The 17,188-nt window shown below is 36.5% G+C and overlaps 1 protein-coding gene across 2 annotated transcripts in view; it reads right to left on the bottom strand.

Moving 5' to 3' along the window:
• Positions 1-17,188, bottom strand: part of LOC148952156 (proto-oncogene tyrosine-protein kinase receptor Ret-like) — a 436,938-nt gene that overhangs the window by 17,944 nt on the left and 401,806 nt on the right. For both annotated transcript variants that reach the window (XM_089088861.1, XM_089088862.1), the window contains one exon: positions 8,718-8,850. In XM_089088861.1, coding sequence (XP_088944987.1) covers positions 8,718-8,850 — 133 coding nt within the window. The remainder of the gene's footprint in view (positions 1-8,717; positions 8,851-17,188) is intronic.

Raw genomic sequence — 17,188 nt, 5'->3', positions numbered from 1 at the left:
ATTTATTGAGATTATTGGCAGTAATATCAAGGGACTAAGATAGATTGAAGTTAAGCTGTTCAAGCCTCCTGCAACACAGCTTTTTAACCTCAGAATACCAATTTTTTGGTTTATTAGTGAGCAATACTTCGACCTTATTTTTGTAGTACGATCGTGCCAATTTGCGAATTTCTCTTTTAATTGATTTTCTTAGTTTATTGGCTTCATCTGGTTTACCATTTTTGAAAAGCTTCAATTTGGTTCTAATTAGTGTTTTTATAGTTTGGTTAATAAAGGGTTTATCACTGGAGCACTTTTTAATTTTTTTTTTTCAGGGAAACAAATTTGATATTTCTCAATTAGGTTTTAACGTTTATAGCAAAAGGGCTAGTGCCATCCCAATCATTTACTTTGATTAATTAAAAAAACTTTTTCCACAAAATAAGTTTCTCAAAGAAAAGTAAAGAACTCCATTAAACAAAAAATGAGCGAAAATTAAATCAAATAATCTACCGAGGTCGAAACTACCACAAATCGGTATCAATAAATAAATGAAACCCAAAACGAACAGAAATTATAATAAATAACCGAGTAAAACTCAAAACGAGCAGAAATTAACATAAGTTGGGCGCAAAACCCCTATGCCTTCCCAAGGCCAGAACAAAATTTACAGATTAAAGAAAAAAAAATAAATGTTTTTAATTTTATAAAATTAATAAAAAAAATAATTTTAACAATTTGATTACTAAATATCAATATATGTATATTAAACTGACAATGCACATTCATTTGTATTTTTTCAGTAAAGAGCAAATTCTGTTCTGGCCTTGGGAAGCCATAGGGGTTTTGAGCCCAACTTATGTTAATTTCTGCTCAATTTGGGTTCGACTTGGTCATTTATTGTAATTAAATAGAAAAAACAAGTTTTTTTTAACTGAAAGTAAGGAATGACGTTAAAATTCAAAACGAACAGAAATTATTCCGTATATGAAAGGGAATGTCCTCTCCTCAACGCCTCGCTCTTTACGCTAAAGTTTTTTATTGTTATTGTTTAAAAAAATAAGAGTTGTGAGAAAGTCAAACTTTAGCGTAAAGAGCGAGACCTTGAGGAGGGGAATATTTGGGTGAATGATGGACTTAGGGAGGGGGGCTAGTTGCCCTCCAATCACTTTCGACTATTGAAAAGGGAACTAGCCCTTTGAATTTTCAATCAAATGAGCCCCTTGCGAAGTTTCTATGACAACGCCTTCTATAAAAACTTTATATACCCCAGGGCATAACTTAAAACCCTTGCCCTGAGGGTTGTTGGGGAGTGTCCTCCTCAAAAACATATTTTCTATCTGGAAATCAACTACGCTGAACAAAATGACTATCTCAAAATTTTGATTGGATGTGTTTGGGGGAATGATGGGCATCGGGGAGGGGCTAGTACCCTCCAATCACTTTCGACTATTAAAAAGGGAACTAGCCCTTTGAATTTCCAATCGAATGAGCCTGTTTTGAAGTTTCTATGACATGGCCTTCTTATAAAAACCTTATATGTCCCCAGGGCATAACTTAAAACCCTTGCCCTGAGGGTTGTGGGGGAGTTTCCTCCTAAAAAACATCTTTTCTATCTGGAAATCAAATACGTTGAACAAAATGGCTATCTCAAAATTCTGATTGGATCTGTTTGGGGGAATAATGGGCGTGGGGGGGGGCTAGTTGCCCTCCAATCACTTTCAGCTATTAAAAAGGGAACTAGCCCTTTGAATTCCAGATTGAATGAGCCTGTTTTGAAGTTTCTACCACAACGTCTTCTATAAAAACCTTATATGCCCCCAGGGCATAACTAAAAACCTTTGCCCTGAGGGTTGTGGGGGAGTGTCCTCCTCAAAAACATATTTTCTGTCTGAAAATCAACTACGCTGAACAAAATAGCTATCTTAAAATTTATATTTGGCTTGTTTGGGGGAATGCTTGGTGTGGGGGGGGGCTAGTTGCCCTCCAATCACTTTCGACTATTAAAAAGGGCACTAGTCCTTTGAATTTTCAATCGAATGAGCCTGTTTTGAAGTTTCTACGACAACGCCTTCTAATAAAAACCTTATATGGCCCCAGGGCATAACTTAAAACCCTTGCTCCGAGGGTTTTGGGGGAGTGTCCTTCTCAAAAAGATATTTTTTAGCTGGGAATCAGCTACGCCGACAAAATGCTTATCTCAAAATTTTTATTGGATGTGTATGGGGGAATAATGGGCGGGGGGGAGGGGGCTAGTTGCCCTCCAATCACTTTCGACTATTAAAAAGGGCACTAACCCTTTGGATTTCCAATCAAATGAGCCTGTTATGAAGCTCCTACCACAAAGCTTTCTATGAAAACCTTATATGCCCCCAGGGCATAACTTAAAACCCCTGCCCCGAGGGTTGTGGGGGAGTATCCTCCTCAAAAAGATATTTTCTATCTGGAAATCAGCTACGCTGACAAAATGCCTATCTCAAAATTTTGATTGGATGTGTTTGGGGGAATAATATGCGTGAGGGGGATAGTTGCCCTCCAATCACTTTCGATTATTAAAAAGGGCACTAGCCCTTTGAATTTCCAATCGAATGAGCCTGTTTTGAAGTTTCTACGAAGTTTCTAGCCTTTTTTGAAGTTTTTACGACAACGCCTTCTATAAAAACCTTATATGCCCCCAGGGCATAACTTAAAACCCTTGCCCTGAGGGTTATGGGGAAGTTTCCTCCTCAAAAACCTATTTTCTACCTGGAAATCAAAAACGTTGAGCAAAATGGCTATCTCACAAAATGGAACCCTTATATGCACCAAGGGCATAACTTGAAACCCTTGCCCTGAGGGTTGTGGGGGAGTGTCCTCCTCAAAAACCTATTTTCTATCTGGAAATCAAATACGTTCAACAAAATGGCTATCTCACAATTCTGATTGGATGTGTTTGGAGGAAATATTGGCTTGGGGAAGGGCTAGTTACCCTCCAATCACTTCCGACTATTAAAAAGGGCACTAGCCCTTTGAATTCCCAATCGAATGAGGCTTTTTTGAAGTTTCTACGACAACGCCTTCTATAAGAACCTTATATGCCCCCTGGGCATCCCTTGCTCTGAGGGTTTTGGCCAAGTCTCCTCCTCAAAAACACATTTTCTATCTTGAAATCAACTAAGCTGAACAAAATGGCTATCTCAAAATTTTGATTGGATGTGTTTGGGGGATCGATGGGCGTGGGGGGGGGGCTAGTTGCCCTCCAATCACTTTCGACTATTAAGAAGGGCACTAGCCCTTTGAATTTCCAATCCAATGAGCCTGGTTTGAAGTTTCCACGACAACGCCTTCAATAAAAACCTTATATACCCCCAGGGTAAAACTTAAAACCGTTGCCTTGAGGGTTGTGGGGGAGTGTCCTCCTCAAAACCATATTTTCTATCTGGAAATCAACTATGCTGAACAAAATGGCTATCTCACAATTTTGATTGGATGGGTTTGGGGGAATGATGGGCGTGGGGGGGGGGGGCTAGTTGCCCTCTAATCACTTTCGAATATTGAGAAGGGTACTAGCCCATTGAATTTCGAATAAAATGAGCCTTTTTTGAAGTTTCTAAGACAGCGCCTTCAATAAAAACCTTATGTGCCCCCAGGGCATACCTTAAAACCCTTGCCCTGAGGGTTGTTGGGGAGTGTCCTCCTCAAAAACACATTTTCTATCTGGAAATCAACTTCGCTGAACAAAATGGCTATCTCAAAATTTCGATTGGATGTGTTTGGGGGAATGATTCACGTGAGGGGGGGGGGGCTAGTTGCCCCCCCCCCTCCCCAATCACTTTCGACTATTAAAAAGGGCACTAGAACTCTCAATTTCCAATCGAATGAACCCCTTCTATATGAAGTGCCCTGCTTTAAAGAAAAAAAATAAAATAAACTGTACATTGTGTCAACATTGATCTTATATGCCCTCAGGGCATAACTTAAAACCCTTGCCCCGAGGGTTGTGGAGGAGTGTCCTCCTCAAAAAGATATTTTCTATGTGGAAATCAACGACGCTGAACAAAATGGCTACCTCAAAATTTTGATTGGATGTTTTTGGGGGAATGATGGGCGGGGGGGGGCCTAGTTGCCCTCCAATCACTTTTGACTATTAAAAAGGGCACTAGACACTCTAATTTCCGATCGAATGAGCCCTTTTCGAAGTTTCTATGACAACTCCTTCGATACGAAGTGCCCGGGTATGCAGATACAAAAAAAAAACACATCGTGCCCACATCGTTCTTTACTTAGGCAGCACTAGCACGCTGCCTATGATAAAACCTAACATTGTTTCCTTCAAACAGCTCTTCAACTTATTAGGAATTAAATGAACTTGCACCTCTACCCTCTGAAACTCTACATCATGTCGATTCACCACTGTTAAAATGTAACCAAGGAACACATAATATAATTTAAAATCATTTCTTACTAGTGCGTTGTAAAGGGCATTAGCTGATGGTATATTATCTGCAAGATAAGATCGAAAATAAAGGTTAACTGCCCGATATTGCTCTAGAAGACGCTAAGCCACACTCTCCATCGTCAGCCATCTCGTTTTGCTAGGGAAAATCAGACAGTGCTCAGCTGTATCAAGAAGTGCTTGACACTGTCTAAATTCCATTTTCGATTTTTGGCTAAACGCAATAAGACTAAAAAATATATTGACTGAACTGCAAAACAAAAGAGTCTAAGAAATCGCACGCAGCAGCTGAGCAAAGAGTAAACGAATGACAGATAAAACTGAAAGTTGCAGAAACTTTGCCAAGCCAATTTTGGATTCTAGCATGATACTCCTATTGTCCGAAGCAAAGGCAACAATTCTTGTCAGTGATATTTTTTTCTTTTTTTACTGAATAAATCTGCAATTAAGTTTTTCAACCCTTTAGCTGTTGCATCTAACAGTGACAAAACTGCAATTAGTTTCTGCTCTTCCAGATAATAATAGCGAACAATTATTACAAGACATTTCGTCGTTGTTCTGTCTGTCGATTCATCAACGAGGATTGAGATCTTGATCACTTTCGATACTGCAACTATCTTATATTACATGCTTTTCAAATTACATTTTAATTATTCCGTTTCTATTTGTCCTTGCCGAGGCCATAAGATGAACGATAAGTTTGTCTTTTTCTTTTCTTCCGAGTGCTTCATTTACTTCATAGCTTTCACTGCAACTGGTGTCCTCATCCATGTGTCTTGCTTTACAAGTCAGTGGCAGTTTCTTTCCTGGAGGAGCCTTAAACGATCCATCTGGCTCTTCAAAAGAGTTAGTATAATTAACATTATTAATGTCGAAATCACTTTCTGGTCCAAAATTTTCATGAGTATCTGTTTGATTTAACTACATCACAACCTGCTCTCTTTTATATTTTCCTTAAATTTGTTCTTTATAAATATAGGTTGCACGCTTTATAGTCATCTCCCCTGATCGGCTATTTGATTTGCCATAAATTCAGTATGCACTGTCGATCAAGTCTGTCGAATAGCATTTTCATCAGAATTTTCCTCACTGAATTCATAAGCTGGAACGCAGAAATAGTAAAATGACCAAAGTTTACGATAAAATCACCAAATTTCAGGTAAAATCAACAGATCACCATACGAAAAAAATCACCAAATTTGGTGTAAATCACCAAATATGGCAACCCTGGTCGTCACGTCAGTTTCTCAGTGAAATATAAATACTAATAGTTTCGTACTACAGAAATGATTAGCCTACTTGAAGCCAGGGTTGCCACCAGCTCAAAAATAAAATCCCACTTTTTCTTCTAAAAAGCCTGAGATTTCGAAAAAAAAAAATCCCGGAACACGGTTTTTAGACTATACAAAATAGAGCTGCACAGTGATGACGTAAAAATCAAAGCGCGTAATCCGAAATACGGTGAAACGTAGTTTCTATTTGTTACTAACAACTGATTGTCAATATTCCTAGTATTATTTCGACATGAAAACGTTCTGGTGGATTATTAGGATCTACGACAAATATTTTATGCCAAAACAATTCGCAAAAGTTCTGAGAAAACGTGTCGACGCATCCACGTTTCATCGTTATTTGAATTTCCCGCCCAAGAATTTACATCACGCTTTGCAGCCATATAGCGCGTCCAGACTATCTGATTTCTGGAAAATGGGACGGAAATCTGGAAAAAGGAATAGTCGTCCAGACTAAGCTGTTTTTTCAAAAACTTGGTGTTTTTTTTTCAAAAGATATCTGTACAAACTTATCAACGTCATCCTCACCAAATCTAGTTTTCTGAGCAAAAACCTATAGAACACAAATTTAGAGCCTCAATTAGACAATTTACCTTTTTTGTATTCAAAACCATCTTAGACAACTGTTTTTTATTTATCAGTTATCGTGTCTAATCGTCTCCTTCTTCTGGCATTTTTTTTAAAAAAGCTGTCCACACTACCACTTCAGTCCCATTTTCTGACCCTCTGATTTTTCCTGCCCGGAAAACAGAAAAATGGGACGAAAGACCTGTCTAGATTCCAAGATTTCTGTCCCATTTTTCCAGAAAATGGATAGTCTGGACGTGCTAATACTCAATATGGCTTGGCAAGCGGTAAAATTTGTTTTTTATCACGTCTTCACACGTCCCTTTCATGCTTTAAGTTGAAGCATGATCTTAAATTTCATGTTTCCCTTCTCGCGTTTATTTAGAAACGAGCAGAAAAGACTGTTTCTCTTTTATTAATAGACTAAAGCTATTTCATATACCATACGAGATTAAAAAATTTCCATAATATTTTTCTTTTGCTGCAAAATACTAATTATAAGCTATAAATGTTTGTACATAAATTTGTGAGTGTACATATGAGTATTCGCTGATAAATTTATTTTAAATGGCACCATAGTCAAACTTAATATTATACTCAAGAATTTTCAATCTACTATTGAGATGCAAACCATTTTGATTAATAAAAGATATTTATGTTGAGAATTACTTTTTGTCTATTTAAAAGTATAGAAGTGTTGATAATTTCAACAATTTGTTGGATTTCACACACGAATCACAGCTTCAATCAAAAAATTGGATTTTTTACTTGTCTAAATTCCAGCATAAAAATTCATTGGAAATCCAGTTTTATTTTTTTTATTGTATTTTTTTACAGTGCATGAAAACATACTATATGCTTAACATTTTCTTGCCTATGAAATAATCTTTAAGAATTTTTGCCTGTTATTGTTGTTTGTTTTTTTTATCTCAATTGGGTACGGTAACGCTGTATGAGTGAATGAATGTATAGTACTTTATTAACAAGCAGCCTCTCACAACATAAAAACTGTCGAACTTGTTGCTTTCTGTCAGCTAGCCAACATCTAACAGTTCGTGGTAACAAACTGTAAGTAAGGAGCGACCCGGCTCAATAGTAACTGAAACTCTAAAAAATGGAATTTTGATACCAGTAGATACATCAAAATAATCAGATTCTTATGCTAATTTCAAATATATAAGTTTCATTAAGTTTAAGCTTACCCATCAAAAGTTATAAGCCTGAAAAAACTTGTCTTATTTTTGAAAAAGTGGGGAACATCCCGTAAATGTGATAGAATCTTAATGAAAATCAAACCATCAGATTCAGCGTACAGAAAAACCTACTGTAGATGTTTCAAGCTCCTATCCGCAAAAATGTGGAATTTTGTATTTTTTTTTTTGCCAGAAGAAAGATCACGGATGCGTGTTTTTTTTTCTTTTTTTCAGGGGTGATCGTATCGATCCAGTAGTCCTAGAATATCGTGAGAGGGCTCATTCGAACGGAAATTGATAGTTCTAGTGCCATTTTCAAGTGACCAAAAAAATTGGAGGGCAACTTGGCCCCCTCCCAAACTCATTTTTTCCCCGAAGTCACCCAATCAAAATTTTGAGATAACCTTTTTGTCCAGCATAGTCGAAAATATAATAAATATGTCTTTGAAGATGACTTTATCCCCCACAGTTCCCAGGTGAAGGGCTGCAAGTTATGAACTTTGCCCATTGTTTATATATAGTATTGGTTATGGGGAAGTATACAGACGTTTTCTGGAGAGAATTTTTCTGTTGGGAGGGGGGTCGGAGTAGGGGGTTATGTGGGAGGATCTTTCCATGGAGGTTGTTTCCGTGGGGGAAGGGACGTATCTATGAAGGGGGCGCCGGATTTCCCAGAATTATTTAAAAAACGATCAGAAATTAAATAAAAAACAAGTTTTTTCAACCTAAAGTAAGGAGCAACATCAAAACTTAAAACGAACAGAAATTATATCGTAAATGAGGGGTTCGGCCCCTAGTCAATACCTCGCTCTTTTACGCTAAAGTTTTTTTCCTTACTTTCAAAAGACCTACCTATTCTAATTAAACGGCCTTGGTGATTCAGGAATTTGTGATTCAAACAAAATTCGAACTTTAGCGTAAAGAGCGAGGTATCGACTAGAGGGCGAACCCCCTCATATACGTAAACATTTCTGTTCGTTATAAGTTTTAATGTTTCTAATTATTGTATTAAAAATATTTGATAAAGGTTTTGATAACTTATCAGGGAATGCTTTTACTAAATCAATTGGAATACCAAAGGGGCATATTGAATGCCCCCTTGATATTCCGTCAATATTCCACCAATATTTTTTACTATTACTTTTTAGTTTCCTACTTTAATTGAACATGGCATTAAATTTTACATCAGAATATAATAGGCCTGGTGATTTAAAAAAAAAAACGTAAGTAAAAAAAATCAGTTTACCGCACCTTCATACTCGCTAAATATGCCATTCCTTTGCTAATTTGCCAAGCAAAAGAGAGAATGTCCCTCGGAGAGACAGGGTAATCAAGCTCAGTTGCATGTCCAACAGCTTCTATTCGGCTTTTTCTTAAGTAGTTCCTAGGTCAAAAATAAAAGTTTAATAAAGATGATTATAATCCTAAATCAAATTTACCAATTCTCAGTTTTCCTGGAAATTTTAAGTTGGTCTGTGTCCGAGGTGGTCAAATTTACCAAGATATTAAAGTTATTTCTAGACCCATTTTATCCGTCTCGCAAGTAGTGTTGGTTGATAATTTGATTAAACGACATATCGATATATCGATATTTTTATTTTCGATATTCGATAGTCGATTTATCGATTTCAATATTTCTGATCAGTTTTTTTGCTCCATTAACTTTAGGTTTTGGCAAAATTCGATGACAAAATTTGTAATTAAAAAGCATTTTGCACATTTTTTTTCCAAGTTTTGAATAAAATACAAAAAATATCTATTACATGAACGAATATTAAAAAAAAACATGATTTGGAATTACTCGGGCTCAGAGTAGAGAAAAATAAGCTACCGGATATTTTTGGCTATTCAAATCACCGACATGTCAATATTTTCCCCGGTTCAGCCTTTCACTGATTAAATTAAAATCTGTTTTTTTTTTCAGCTGAAAGTAAGAAGCAACGCTAACACTTAAAAGAACAGATAATTTTCCGTATATAAGGGGGTATTCCATCCTCAATACCTTGTTCTTCACGCTAAAGTTTTTTTCTTGTATTTTTAAAATGTCCTTACTTTAGTTAGACAGCTTTTGTGTTTCAGGAGTTATTCTTCAATACTTGGGACAAAAAGTTAAAATTAGTGTAAAAAGTGAGGTATTGAGGAGTGGGATTTGTCCTCATATACGGGATAATTTCTGTTGGTTTTAAAATTTAATATTGCTCCTTACTTTTAGTTGAAAAAAACATTTTTTTTATTTAATTTGTTATTGTTTTTAAAAAATGCCAGAAAATAAACCTTTTCGCTCCATGGGAAATCCCCCCCCCCCCCAAGAAAATATCTTCTTGGAAAGCTCCTTCCGCGTAATCCCCTGACAATCCCCAGGCAATTCCACCCCTGCTGAAAATTCCCCAAGAAGAAGTTTATTTTTAAGCCTACTTTCGTTTGAAAAAAAATGTTTTTCTTCTCATTTCTAATCGTTTTTCAAGTCATGCCGGAAATCCTCCCTCCGTGGAAAATTTTTCTGGAAATTCTCCACTCTCAATGTCTCAATAGAAAATTTCTCCCACGTGAAATTCTTCCATGGAGAATCTCTCCCGCAGAAAATTCCCCCCACGCCAAAATTCCCTACACAATCTCTACTCCTTTGAAAATTTCTTCTGCGCAATTTTCCCGGAATATCTCCACATGTAAAATTGATTTGTCAAAGAGAAAGTAAATCAAATAAAGAGAATTTTGGATAAGAATTCTGGTAAATTCCCCCGTCTCCGTGTATTGTTTCCTTTTGAAAGTTCTTCCCCAGAAACTTCCCTCACCCCGTTAAATTCCTCCCTTGGAAAATCTCCCCCCTCCCCCGTAGAAAATTCCCCCACATAAAATCCACTCTCCCCCAAAAATGTTTGTTTACTTCCGAATATCAAATACTATATGTAAACACTAGACAAATTTCATAACTTACAAGAGTTTTCTACAGGGACTTTCAGGGTCGTGTCATCCCCAGAGGCATGATACTAGACCTTTCAACTATCCTGATCAAAATAGCTATCTGAAAACTTTGCTCGGATGACTTTGGGAAAAAAGGAGCATGGGAGGGAAGGGGGAATCTAGTTGCCCTCTAATCGTTTTGGTCACGAAAAGGAAAAACTAGAACCATAATTTTCGTTCGAACGAGCCCTCTCACGATCTTATATGACCATTGGTTCAACACGATCACCCTGGCAAAAAAAAGAAGAAAAAAAAAGAACAAATAAACACGCATCCGTGATCTTTCTTCTGGCAAAAATTACCAAATTTCACTTTTTTGCGGATGAAAAAAGAAATTTTGATAATAATTGAAAAAAACTGAAAAACGGAATTTTTATAACAATTAATATATCAAAAGAATTTAATTTTATGCTGATTCAAAGTATATACAACTCATTAAGTTAACTCATTATGTAACCCGTTGAAAGCTAAGAACCTGAGAAAATTGCGTGGTTTTCGAAGAAGGAGGGAAACACCGGTAAAAAGTCAAGCGATCTTAAGAAGAATCACAAAATCAGATTCAGTATGTCAGAGAACCCTACTGTCGACATTTGAAACTTCTGTCTACAAAAATATCGAATTCTGCATTTTTTTTCCCCAGAAAAATGGCAGAGGTCCAAGTAGGTCAAAGTAGTGGTCTAGGAAGATCACAAAAGTCTCACTCATTACCAAAAATATTGCTCTCTGGGAAAGTGGCGTTTTGGGGCATTTTGTGGCACCAACAGGGTTGCCACCGTCAGTAGGATTGTACTAGATCTAGTAAAAAAAAAAAAAAATCTAGTTAATTTAGAGGATCTAATAAATTTCCCGAAATCTAGTAAAAAGTCTTGATTTGTAGTAAGTTTTAATTTTTAATGAAAACTTTAACTCGTTTTAAGTTTTAATGTCGCTCCTTACTTTCAGTTAAAAAAACTTGTTTTTTTTAAATTTAATTTCTGATCGTTTTTTAGTTAATGCAGCTTTTATTTTGGCTTACCGTCACTGAATAAGTAAAACAAAATTTGCATATTAATTTTACTTTTCTTGTGCTAAATGGCTTTCCAATAAACCAAAACCAATACTATACAGAAATACCAATACAGAAATTATTCTGTATATGAAAGGGGTGTCCCCTCCTCAACGCCTCGCTCTTTACGCTAAATTTTTTTATTGTTTAAAAAATAGAGTTGTGAGAAAGTCAAACTTTAACGTAAAGAGCGAGGTGTTGAGGAGGGGACAGCCCCTTTCATATACGAAATAATTTCTGTTCGTTTTAAGTTTTAACGTCGTCCCTTACTTTCAGTTAAAAAAACTTTTTTTTTAATTTAATTTTTGAACGTTTTTGAATTAATACAGGTTTTGATTTTGGCTCACCGTACATGAATAATTACAACAAAATGTTCATATTAATTTTACTTTTATTTGGTTAAATGGCTTTCTCGAAACTTGTTTAATTTTATTTACGAACGTTTTTATTAGCAATAAATATACGTAACTTACGAATTAACTTACGTAACGAACTTCTATATTCACACATTCTTAATACGTATGTTAGGGAATTCGCCCCCAAGTCAATACCTTGCTCTTTAAGCTAAATTTCGAATTTTGTTCTTTAAAAATGACCCTTAATCACAAAGGCCGTTAATTAGAATAAATAGCTCTTATGAAAGTACTAAAACATCTTTGGCTTAAAGAGGGAGGTATTGACTAGGGGGGTGAACCCAATCATATGCGTAATATTTTCTGTTCGTTTTAAGTTGTGATGTTGCTCCTTACTTTCAGTTGAAAAACTTATTTTTTTTTATTTGATTTTTGGTCTTTTTTTTTAAAGAATGCTGGGAAATCTGGCGCCCCCTTCATAGCACTGTCCCTTCCCCCATGAAAGTTCCTTCATGGAAAGATCCTCCCACATAACCCCGAACCCACCCCCTCCACCACTACCAGAAAAAATCCCCCCTTGAAAACGTCTTTATACTTCCCAATAACCAGAACCATATGTTAACATTGGGTAAAGTTCATAACTTTCAGCCCTCCCCCCGAAGACTTCGGGGAATTAAGTCATTCTTAAATACATAGTTATCATATTTTCGACCATGCTGAACAAAATGGCCATCTCAAAATTTTGATCGGATGACTTTGGGGAAAAAATGTCCGTTGGAGGGGGCCTAGTTGCCCTCCATTTTTTTGGTCACTTAAAAAGGGCACTAGAACTTTTAATTTCCGTTCCAATGAGCCCACCCATGATATTCTAGGAGCACTGGGTCAATACGATCACCCCTGGGAAAAACAAACAAACAAAAAAACAAATAAACACCCATCCGTGATCTTTCTTCTGGCAAAAAAAAGAGAAAAAAAAAGCAAAATTCCACATTTTTATAGATAGGAGCTTGAAACCTCTACAGTAGAGTTCTCTGATACGCTGAATATGATGGTGTGATTTTCATTAAGGTTCTATAACTTTTAGGTGGTATTTCACCCTTTTTTTGAAAATCAGCCTAATTTTCTCAGGCGCTTAACTTTTGATGGGTAGCACTAAACTTGATGAAAGTTATATATTTGAAATCAGCATTGAAATCTGATTCTTTTGATGTATCTATTGGTATCAAAAACCCGTTTTCTAGAGTTTCGGTTACCATTGAGCCGGGTCGCTCCTAACTTACAGTTCGTTACCACGAACTGTTTGATTACTGCATCCATCATCTTTACTAATAATGCTACCTAAACGTAGCAAGTGAACTAACCTACTCCATCCATATCTTTAATACTTAACATCATATCTTAATCCTCAAATTTTGATTTTCTTAATTCTCTCTTAATTCTCAATTTTATTGAGGGAGAGGGGGGAGGAGCTAGAAGCAAACAACAGGTAAAAAAAACTTTTATCTTTGATCTGCTCGGTACCACAGCTATAAGCCCTTAGGCCACGGGGAACCTATTTTACAAAAAAAATATTTCAAGGCAGCCCTCCCCCCCTAAGAAATGGGGCTCAAAGATGAACCTAAAAACCTTGGCCAGTCGGCTCAGATCTATTATCCCTAAGTCCATGGGCTAAGGGCTTTAATACAGAAAGAAAATAGAAAAGAGGAAAAACTTACCTCTCGAAATAGGGGTCCGACTAAGCATGGACACTGTTCTGTTTTTCTGAAGAAACAGGAAAAAATAAACAGGACTTGATTGAAACAGAACAGAGACAGAACAGGTCAACACAAAAACAGAAGACCAGTTTCTTTTTCTGTTTTGTTTTTTGGTAAAAACCGAAAACAGCTGTTTTCGTTCAAAAGACAGCTGTTTAAACAGCTGTTTTTCGAACACCTAAAGCTTAAAGAAGAAAAACTTTGTAAATGATAAGTTTTGGTTTATTATCATTACTATTGCAGCATTTTCCGCCAAAAAGAACAGTTATTCAATAAAGGGGCGAAAAACTGTCTTTGCACACAACATCGCCATCCTTTTTTATGTTTATTTTCTTCCCTTTTCCCGTTCCTTTTTTCCAAAAATACGCTTTATGTTTATATAGAATCTCTTCGAACTTCCCAGAAATGCATACTAATTATTTGAGACGTTTTGAAAATAAAATAAATTTCATCGTCAAACTGCGCAGTCAGCTCAAAGTCATTAGTGTTTAAGCAGAGCCCATAGTTGCTTTGGCGGGGGACAGTCTCCCCCTCCAGACCGTGCTTTCCCCTTCCCAATCCTGGTGTTTGGAAGCCATCTGAAAAAATGTATGAAAGAAGAGAAATGCACGGGAAAATGACACTTCTTACCACCAAGTCAAAAATTTTCGTTGCCAAGCAGCTTAAAACAACTTTTCAAGATTAATTATTTCCTAGCCAATTTGTGTGAGAGACAAATCAAAAGGAAAATTCATGGTTTAAGGGTACTTTGTATATTTTTACGGCGCTTTGCGCTAGTAAGTAATGTTCTAGGCCCTCCACCGGATTCATTCTCAAGTAAACATGTAAAATGAAATTTCTTAGATTCTGTATTTCAAAGAAACTTAGACCCTTTGCTACACAATACTTTCTTTAAGTATTCTCTTCTCTTAATAGGTTTTCAAAGGAATGCAATATAAAAACAATTGCACGTTTTGATAACTTATTTCGAAAATTTCTTTCGCTTTGCGACAGAAAACACTTTCTTCAACCCATACACTTGCTTCATTATAGAAAGTGATTCTACATCAATCTTTTGTTTTAAGAATACGAATGGACATGCTTTTGATTATTTAGGCACGTTTTCATGGTCCATTCCCAAAGAAAAAGGGGTAGTGACAATCTCGACTATCAATGTTTGAGCAAGTTTAACGTGTCTTTGGATAGCCTGTGTTGCAACCTCATTTTTTGACAGACTCTCAGCTCCCCACTCTTTTTCTCCATTACTTTCATCGCCCTCTTCTTTAGACAATGCATCAGTTTATTCAGATTCTTCAGTAGGTGTATCTTCATTTCCGGAGTTTTCAGAACAAGGAACAGAAAGACCGTCTGAATCGTTTTCAACAGTTGGATCGACATCTTCGACTTCATCAAAGGGTTCCAAGCAATATTCTTCAGGGATGTCATTGGCTAAGCTTCGAGTGGACAAAAATCCAAGAACGCGTGCAACAGATGAATGAAGACAATGTCAAAAACGTGAAGTTCAGGAAAGGGCTCCTATCCTACAGGCTTCTGTGACATTGTTCCCAGAATCAGTCACAACGTGGAGCTTCTTATCTGTCATTGAAAACTTCCTGATTGCAACTTGGATTGCTGAAAGGATGTTAGTAGTTGTATGAGAATGCTTATGCCACTTGAAATCTGAAAGATAGTGGTGCAACCTCTGCTTATTTTTCATCTTCATGGAGTAATAGGCAGTGATACCTATAAAGCCAGATCCTTTTGCAGACCAGCAGTTAAAAGTCAAGCTAGTCTGAGTGGCAGATGTTAAAGCAGCCTTCTTAACTTCCTTTTTTCAGGCAGCAAAACTCATGTGACGATGGACGGTTCCCCCAAATGGTGCTGTCAAGTCCCCTGTTTTTTTTTTTTTTTTTTTTTTAATAAGCTGTTTTATATCTGGCTTATCAAACGCAGGAAGTGGCAATTTGTCCCTAACAGGGTTTTGCAGCAGAGCATCCTCAGACCAGCTTGTTTTGATCGATTGGAAATAACAAACTGTCGTATCTCTGCTCTTCTTATTCCAGATTTCACTAATCCATTGCCCTATGTGTCACTTGCTTTACTATCTGGAGCTCTCTCAAAGGAAGCGGCCTGACTTGATATATTTTTTTTAGTTGGTTTGGGTTTGTTATTTTCTGCACCAGCCGCGTATATTTTATCTTTGTGCATATCAATTGTGTGCATCCTTTTAAGACAATATATAAATATCATGGTAGAGACTCCCTTAGCCTTTAGAGACACTCTTCAAAAGTTGCACCAAATACTTCCTTTTTCCGTAGGGTACCCAGAGAGATGTCTTGGAACATCCAAGTCGTCATCAGAAAATGACATCATGCTTGTCTTAAAGCAAAGGTTGATTTTAGGATTTTTCACAAAATTAGAAGCACCATCCAGTAGCCTACCATTTTTAAAACTGCACCTCCAGCCAAATATCTGACCTCTTCCACCTCAGTGGCGTAATTATGAGGAAAGTGGTCAGATTCTCCCTGAGCAGTTTTGTTTGCGCAATGAGCCAAGAAAACCTGTCGGCAAATAAAAGCAAAACGTCAGCTCCTAACTACGGTTTCCTAAAAACTTAGACAATTTGCAGCACAGTATAATAATATACAGTATTATAAGGTTATTTTCATTTATTATTTTTAAAGTATATCGTGTATTAAACATGGCCCAGTAGGGCTTTCATTGTTAATAATTCATGTCATATCATATTAATTCTTATAGGAATTTACTTGTCTATAATAGGTATTTAAAAGACAGATACAAGAAATAATATACAGATTAGTGGCATTTTTTTGAATGTATTGTGCTGTATGGCAAAAATTACCGTGTTCACCGGAAGATTTGTTATTCTATAGAACGAGAAAAGTGTATCAGCATTTTATAAGACTTTGGCCAGCTAGGCCAGAATCAGCTAGTTAGGCCACTGTTTCAACTCTAGGCTTTTCCCTGAAAGGATTTCCATTGATTATATTTAGAGATGGTAGAAAAAGTATATTTGGCATCTTGAAAAAGTATATGTTGTTATGTTTATGCAATAAAATGTGCCAGCAAAAACATATATTTCTACTGGACAAGACTTCAATACATTTACATTCCTCTCTGACTAAACATTTAAGAAAATTTGCAACTAATAATCGGTATTTATCAAGTATAGGCTAGAATGGTAATCATAGCAAATATTTGTTATCTAGCAGCATAAATTCCATAAAGATCGTTGAACTAAAGTTTTCCTGGTTAAAGGTGCAGATTACTTCCCATGTAATGTAGGATACAAAGGCCCTACCAATAGAACCAGAATACACAGTAATAAGTGATTTGTTTTAATCCTGCTTTACCTAGACAGTATCTATTCAACTTTGCTGCTCAATTGACTGAATAATATACACTAAAAAGTAAATTGTTTTAGTGGAGCAAAACTGCACCTTTACCGTTTTCTCATTTACACACCTGCCTACTCTCATCTGAATCCTAAGCCCTTGTATGGGGCATAACCGTGAGTAGTAAGTGCCCAATTACCACTGAATACACATGCACTTTCACAAGCCTGAGGCATGGATATGTGTGTGTATTTTCAAGTAATTGGGTTACCAG

Source organism: Artemia sp. Qi Xiang Cuo, chromosome 5, assembly GCF_049724085.1.
Source record: "Artemia sp. Qi Xiang Cuo chromosome 5, ASM4972408v1, whole genome shotgun sequence".
Taxonomy (NCBI): Eukaryota; Metazoa; Arthropoda; class Branchiopoda; order Anostraca; family Artemiidae; genus Artemia; species Artemia sp. Qi Xiang Cuo.
This window is presented reverse-complemented; position numbering and strand designations above follow the sequence as displayed.